The sequence below is a fragment of the Bactrocera oleae genome, chromosome 6 (genome assembly GCF_042242935.1).
Source record: "Bactrocera oleae isolate idBacOlea1 chromosome 6, idBacOlea1, whole genome shotgun sequence".
NCBI classification, from domain to species: Eukaryota; Metazoa; Arthropoda; class Insecta; order Diptera; family Tephritidae; genus Bactrocera; species Bactrocera oleae.
In genome coordinates this window covers 43277664-43285942 of record NC_091540.1, presented here as the reverse complement: position 1 = coordinate 43285942, position 8279 = coordinate 43277664, and the positions used below count along the sequence as shown (strand labels likewise).

General features: G+C 38.4%; 1 protein-coding gene across 1 annotated transcript; it reads left to right on the top strand.

The window, feature by feature from the left end:
- Positions 1-2987: 2987 nt before the first annotated feature.
- On the top strand, positions 2988-8120 carry LOC118682760 (polycystin family receptor for egg jelly). The gene is made up of 4 exons (XM_036372475.2): positions 2988-3875; positions 3930-4087; positions 4150-4363; positions 5107-8120. The coding sequence occupies exons 1-4, from the start codon at positions 3023-3025 to the stop codon at positions 8097-8099; spliced, it is 4218 nt and encodes a 1405-aa protein (XP_036228368.2). The 5' UTR covers positions 2988-3022; the 3' UTR covers positions 8100-8120.
- The last annotated feature ends 159 nt before the right edge of the window (positions 8121-8279 follow it).

Below are 8279 nucleotides of genomic sequence, written 5' to 3'. Positions count from 1 at the left end.
GTAGACCGAATCAGCTGATACGACCTATCTTATGAGAGCGCAATATAAATGAACACTCACCACCGCTTCTACCGTCTGCTTCTACGGATCGTACGGTAGAATATCCGCGAAAATTGGATGGTAGAATACGGATTGAGTCCGTGTCACCATATTTAAATAGTTCCGTCGGTATTTAATCGGATTTCGCCAAAATAGGATAATGGAGAGGCGATTCAATCGTCTTCGTATCTTATACTATGTTTGATTTACTACTCTGTGAAATGTTGTCACTATATTTCATTCTCTCTGGATACTTTGTTAAACACTTGGATATTATTAAATGTATTGAGGAATACTAAACAGTAGTGAAATTATATTTAAAAAAAAAAGCTTTCAAAAAAGTTACCTTCAAAACCTTGCTATCATAATATCAACAAAAAATATCATATCTAACATATCATAAAAATATTAGATTATCATTTACACATTCCACATGTACATATATATTTACTCGTATAATGTACATTCACATACGATTTGAAATGCCGTTGAACTCTGCTAAAACAACATATCAAAAAAGTCAAATCACCATGCACTTAACTCACATTCATAATTATGGACCTCAAAGTCGAAAAATTTGTTGCAAATTTTTTGCCAAATATTGTTTTCTAAGAAATTTGTGTCCATTAATGATACAGTAAGAGAGATATCGTTCTCAGTATCCCCATATGTACATATGTATAAACAAAACAAAATTCATCTGTGTAAGTGTAGTTAATAATGCGATTGTATACATCTAAATATGTACATACATACATTACGCAACATTGTGTATGTGTTATGTAGATACATATATACCATATGTGCAGTGTGTGCGGCACACCGGTGTTCCTGTTGCGAATTCTCGCTTTGAAAATAAAAGTGAATTTATCACGCATTCGTGACTAATTTCAATTTATGACAAAAAGCCACAAACGCGCGCACAATTCACACGAAAGAGGGGCTCGCGAGTGTGACACAATAACAGTCAATATAAACATGTGTATTTACATACATATGAATGTGCACAGCCGACCAACAAATAATAATTTGAATTTTTCCTTCTTGAAAACATACTTACTATATAATATTTTGTTTTTGTTATGGATTGCCGATTGTTTATGCACTTGAAATTATGAAGTGTGCAGCCACATTTGTTTTGGTGTTAAGTTGCCGATTTCATGCAACATTTCGCTGGCTGCCACACTGATAGTGGAGACACAAATCGTTTATTAAGAGTTTATGGTGTGTGTGAGAATGTTCGAAATGCATATATTAACAGACTTTATGTCAGTGTGTAATTATCGTATATATTTTATTTGTGAACTTAATTGATTCGGAAATTACAACAAGTGTGAGTGATTGTGTGAAGATTTTAGATATGACTTCAGAATTCGATAATATAGTCGATAAACTTGAGTTTAATTATGTATGTAACTCTGATTATTTTCTCATTTAAATATAATTTAAAGCTTTGAGAGGATCACTGGCTCTGGAGTATAACAAGTTTAGTGGATGTTTTTCTAAAACTAATCCTTGATGTATAATTGGTAGTTCTTACATTTCTTATTCCGATTAATAGAAATTGTAATGCACACAATTATAGCCAAGTGGGTTTAAAGTATGATGCAAGTCTCCTTCCGATTTCACATGAACGGCGGAAAAATAAGTCGGTATGCAAGTATTTAACAGTACAAGATAATATCAAGTCAAGTGGTGTATCGTGGAAACAGTCCTTAAAGACAACACAAAGAAATTTCGAGTATTAGCCCAAGATTTCACAAAATTTTTTCTTGAAAGTCCTAATTATTGATATTGAATATTATCCATGATATATGTATACCACACGGTGATGACATACAAATAAGCCTGAAATTAAAGAATAATTTACTCTACAAACGGAAGAAATTAGGGAAGCTTACAGTTGATAACATTTGCGAGAAGGGTTGCCACCTGTGGAAAATGTCAAAAATCTTAATGAAATCACATAATAACTACACTATTAGTCTCTCACTAACTGGGTTTAACGAGGCTTAGAGCAACTAAGTAATTTTTAATTAGAGTTGCCACCTTTTCAAAATAATGTATTTAATTAGATACAAAAAAAACGTCAACTTCGACTTCACCGAAATTATAAAACCCTTCACAGTTGCATAAAAATAATGTTATCGTGATTTTGATCGGTCAGTTTCAGGCAGCTATACGCCGATTTGAACAATTTGTATGGATATTGTAGATATGCCTTAGCTCAAAGTCTATGTCAAATTTCGTGACGATAACTTGTCAATAAAAACAATTTTTCATATTGTACATTGGAGAATAATTTGTGCTAAGATTCGTGACGATACCTTGTCAAGTTTTCCATGCAAGGACTTGAGTTGGATCGGTCAGTCTGTATGGCAAATAACTATATATTGTATATGCTTTAGTTGTCTAATTAAAAAAAAATTTCGGGGATTGTGGCGATAGTTCGAAGAAGGATTACCATTTTTGAAAATAGTCGAAAAAAACCACCGAATGAAATATTCGACGCAAAATTTGATGAATGTTTGACCACATCGCCAATAATCTGTTATTTTATGATCTGTTCTCTAACACGATCACAATGATTATATTGCTACTTATTCACTTAAAAAAGTCAAATACACCAAAAATAAATCCGAAGTAACTCAGATAGACGCCACCTTTTGGTTTTTCAAAGTAACATTAGCTTTTGAGAAACATATAGGTCGAATATTGAGTCTTTGTTAATTTTCATCATCCCAAATCCCAAATTGGTGGTGACAATCCAGACAAATATCAAATCACTATTATTAAAGCGTCTCATTATTAAGAAATATTCTCCAAATACGCAAATAAATTTCCTACTTTGAATTCTAAAAAACTCAAATAGTCTTTTCTTTATTTGCAATGCGCCGCACAAAAAAAGGCGTCGAAATTTTGCTCGTTAGTTTTTGAATACGCGTTATTCATATATCGTGCTTTTTTTTTTTTTTGCTTCAAAATGAAATATTTTGATCAAAAAATATTATTTCTAGCCATTTTCCTCTTTCAACCGCGGCGTCCGCACGCTAGTGAAGACTGCCCAATCGGTAACTGCAACAACGCTGGTAAATGCGCGCTCGACGGCAACGGCATAGAATGCGCCTGCGTGGCCAACTACTTCAGCGGAGCGCGCTGTGAACAATTCATTAACCACTGTGAGACGAACCCTTGCCGCAATGGTGCAACCTGCGAGCCGGCGCTGGGACAATTCCTCTGCAAGTGTGTGGAGTTATGGGGCGGACAGCGCTGCAACATGAAGAATATGCCGACTTTTACGAAAATGCACGTGCTTTTCAATCCGGTCGGTGTGTTTGGCGAACGGCAGAATTTTCTGCTAACCGTGGAAACTTTGGGTCAAACAAATTTCATTTACGAGGCATATACGCCAAATTGTCTCATCGACACCTTTGAATCTTATCCAAAACGGAAGAGCAGCTTTCGATATACGAGGGACTTGAGGGCTGTTGCTCGTTCATTGGGTTTATTGCATGCTGGACGTTTACCATATAAAAGCGGTTACTATCACGAAAGCTATGAAAGTTTCTGGGAAGCGGGTGCATTGAGTATAACAGTGCGTGTCGCCGATTTGGAGTCGAATGCACTATATGAGCAGTCCTTTGCATTATATATTATACAGCCGGCGGATGTGCCTTGCATACCGGATATTGGTTTCATGCATGGCTCCGACCCCCAGGAACCACTCATGATAGATATAGCGCGCTTCAACGTCTTCAATGCCATTATACACAGGCATTGCTCGCCGAACTCACGTATGGAAATGGAGTGGACTGTGCACAATAGCATCGGAACAAGTGAGGATGCAAGTGTTCTAAAAATCAGTTTAATATTTTTACAGTAGCTTTCAGTTCTGTTGTATGAATTCGGCAATACTGGCAAGAAACAGTTGAAGGTTAAGCCTTACCGCTTGTGGTTCAACTATCACGGCGCTGTGGCACAGTCATATATGGTACGTGTAAATGTTGATGAGTACTTCGACGACATGGTAGTGCATAAAAAAGTTCGGGTAAGTTTTATTGGCCTTAGTTTTTTAATTTTTTATCAATTACATTTATTTTTGTTTAACAGTGTTACATTTTCATTATGTCCAAACCAGTTTCGGCTTTTATCTTAGGTGGCACCATACGTGAAGTGGGCGTTCGTCAGTCATTTCACTTGGATGGCTCAAAGAGTCGTGATTTCGGGCTCTCGCCTTCAGTTGAGCAAACCATGAAGTACAAATGGAGTTGCGCCTCGAGCGATGACAGTTCAAATAATTACTGTGGACCACATATGGGAACAGGTTGGTAATCCTACGTCTGCATTAGACGATGAATAGAATAATAATGGCAGCTAGTAAAACAAAGCCGTGGAATCAAACCCTCATTAGCATCTTAGTACAATAAAGATTAAGAAAGATACCTTGATTCTACAGATTCTTTAAACCATTATAACGATGAGGAAAATAGTTTTCTAATCCCACCATTATCTTAATGGATTGATTTTTACAATCTTTAGCAAACAACAAATCTTATGAGACAGATCTCATAAGAATGTTATATTGACATATGAGTTAATTTCAAGATTCCTCTAAAACCTCTTGGAGTTTCAAGACCCTCAGCAACAAAAAAGTGCTGCTTTTAAGTAGACCTTGGGATATGCGAATAAGTCAAAAGAAAGAGTTTTCGTAATTCGTTTGACGACCAAGACCTTCACTTTAGTTAGCCTCTACGAAGGATAAATGTGGTTATCATTAACAAAGAGTCAGGCCACCATAATACTGATATGGCGATTAGGTTATCCTGTGGACCTCATAACGCATATAATTAATATTTATTTATTGCTCTCCGAAATGGTGGTTATGTCCAAGCGAAGACTCTGAACTCTAATCACAAGATATCTAAATTTTCTTAGGACCTTTTTACAGCAACTGCTCATGTTTTCATCAGGTACGTAGATAAAGACTCTGAAAGTATTATATTACTAACCAGACCAATTTAGAGCTTCTTTCTTAAATTTTGTACATCTTCTTTACCGCTATTTTAGGCAGCATTCTTCATATACCAGACGGTGTACTTCAGGTCGACAAGTCTTATACATTTAGCTTTCGAGTTAGCTCATATGTCAGCTTAACGCAGCAAGATGTAGCAAAACAAATCATTAAAATTACAAATGAGCCTAAACATTATGTATACATCGTTTGTGTAAGAAATTGTGGAATGGGTACTTTTGCCGCCGGACGTAAGGTGCATCTACGTATGCACTGCGTCACTTGTACAGCTGAACCCACGATTACATGGGAAGTAAGTGGCGGCAGCGGCATACTTAAGAACGCCCATCGTCTCGGCTTTATGCCTCCAACTAGCGGAAGTGTAAAAGTTGAAGCATCAGTAACCAATGGTGGTATGAGCGGAACAGTTATAGTAGAGCTGACTCACAACGCACCTCCTGAAGGTGGACAATGCAAGGTTGAGCCCAATAATGGCGTCGAATATGAGACTGAGTTTCATATAAAATGCACGGACTTTGAGGATCCTAATATGCCGATCTCTTATCAATACATAGCAGAAACCTTCACATTCGATCGCACCAACGAACGGCTAATGAATACCAGACTGCCAGTAACAAGTAGCATTAAAATTGTGGTTTGTGACTTTCTTTTCGCTTGCACCGAAACACAAGTATCTGTGAGCGTGTCCGCCATGCAAGTGCCGCAAGATGAAGCATCACTCAAGTCGTTTCTAGTTCGACCGGATAGTAATATAGGCAAACTCTTACTGGAAGGCGACATCGAGCGCGCCATGGTGCTAACAGAGGTGTTGACACGAAACATGCGCACGCTCGCAATGGCAGAGATCATATTCTATCATTTGAGGTGGCTCGAGTTGGAAACACTGCTCCGCGTCGAGCAATTAACAAAAATAACTAGGAATTTCTTAGCACCACTACAACCGCTGGACAATAAACGCGTCACTATTTTCACTAAATTCCTGCGTATGATCGCAAATGGATTTTACTTCATCATTGTGGACAGAGAGTACCAGGAGCTACTACCTGAACCTTATGAATTACTTAACAATCAAGTTGTCGACATGATTGCTGAATTCTCAGCTAAGCTTGAAGATATGCCACCGATCGTACGTATCGAACCTGCAAGCAGTGGTTCGGCAAATCGTTTAAATGAAAGTTATGCGCCTCTGCCTGATTTCGACGAGACGGTGCTTACGCGCATTGAGCATTGGTTAGATGTTATATTTGAAGTGTTTCGTTGTCTACATTTTGTGGGTATAACGAGCACAGTGATGCATGAGCCCACTGATGATCATTATAAATTGGACAAACCGGGTGTTAAGGTGGACGTTTTCAGTATTGAGGGAACAAAGATGTTGAATTTCAAAACTGAAAATCGTAAAATTGAAATAGTAATGCCTTCAGCGATGCTCGCTGAACTCGAACAAACACTGCAAAGTGCACAGTTACATTTTCAAGTAGTGTCTTTTGAGCGAAACCCGTTTTGGTGGTATCCGGATACGGAATCGCTCGACACTGGCATAATCGCGTTTAGCGTATACAGCAGCGTCGATCCCTTGAGAGAGGAGACAATACTGGAAAATCCTATTGAATTTCGCATGATATTATCCGAAAGCACTACGATGCCGGCACTAAGCACCAATATAGTGGAAGGCTATGTTAACGACACGCTAGATATGCCTATTTATAGCATTGAGATGCCGGAGAACAGTGCTGCAATTGTCAAATTCTCCGATCCCACAATACGACTTTGTGTTAAATTAAAGTTGTGCACAAAGCCGCGAAGCAATCAAGTGCGAAATTCCACAGAGATCGTGCCGGAGAAGAATACATTTCATGTGGTGAACAATAAGGGCGGTAATGTCTGGGCTTACCTCGCTGTAATGGCAGCAGATGAAATCTCTTCACCAAAAACATTTAAATTCGAAACCACCATGCTGAAATGTCTCATGTGGGACTTCAAATTGCGTGATCCCGAATGGTCGACCGCTGGTTGTATGCCCAAATTGAATTTAACCGATACAGCGATTTTGACTTGCAATTGCTATCATTTGTCGACGTTTGCGGGTAAAAAGCATACACAAGCCGCTATGGAAACTAATAGCCCCCGCAAAGTGCTGACACATCTGCCCATCAACGGTTGTATGGTATTGTTTTTCCTAGCGCTCTTGCCACTTTTCGCCGCACTCTTCTGGTGGGCTTACTACACATTGCATCATCACAAGGGAGACTTAATCACATTACTCGATCAGGAAGAGTGTGACATAGAATATGGCATCAATGTGCACATAAGCACCGGTGGTCATTGGCATGCTGGCACCACTGCCAATATCATCCTAATGTTCGCTTTGCCTCAAGGCACACGCAAATTTGTTGTGTATCAGAATCCGCAAAATCCACATCTCGTGCGCAACTCTACTTGCACGCTCCGTTTACCGCTAAGCGGTGACGATTTAGTGCAGCCGCTGCTGGTGAGCATACGCCGTGATAAATCGGGTCGTTACCCCAGCTGGTATTGCCGCAATATCGTCATTGAGGATTATGCCAATGAGGTAATGTGCACCTTTGAAGTCGAACATTGGATAACAACGAAACCCTTAGTTTTGGACGCAATAAATTTTCGTGAAGGCTCGCAGTCCTTCAAACGCACCTTTCGTAATACGCTCGAGAGCCTCTTCATTCAATGGTATTTATTCCAGGCTCTCATTGGCCCGTGGAAATATGGTGAAATGCCCTTGAATCGGTTTGAACGTACTTGTATTTGGACTGTCAAATTAGCCATGACCATTTGCATTGTCACCTGTTACATGGGCACGACGACTTTAGAGACCTATGAGGAAGACCGCGAGAAGTATAAAAATATTGCTTATGATTCGGTTGAAATATTTTTTCTGTGCATATTTTCTTATGTTATTTGCTTTTTTGTTGAGACGGCACTTAAAGCTTTCATTTGTCATGACGAATTGAAGAATAAAAATGATGATGAAAAGTCTTCGAAGGAAGAATAATTAAAATGTCAAAAACATAAATTTTTGCATTCTCTTATTAACGTATGCTGTTGCATTTGCAGTATGTTAATTATGGTTGGGCCAGAGAATGTTAATAAATTATTAATAAATTGTTATCATTTTCTGGTTGGGTTTTATTTTACCGCATACTTTTAGCAGATAATTTTAATGAATTTGAGT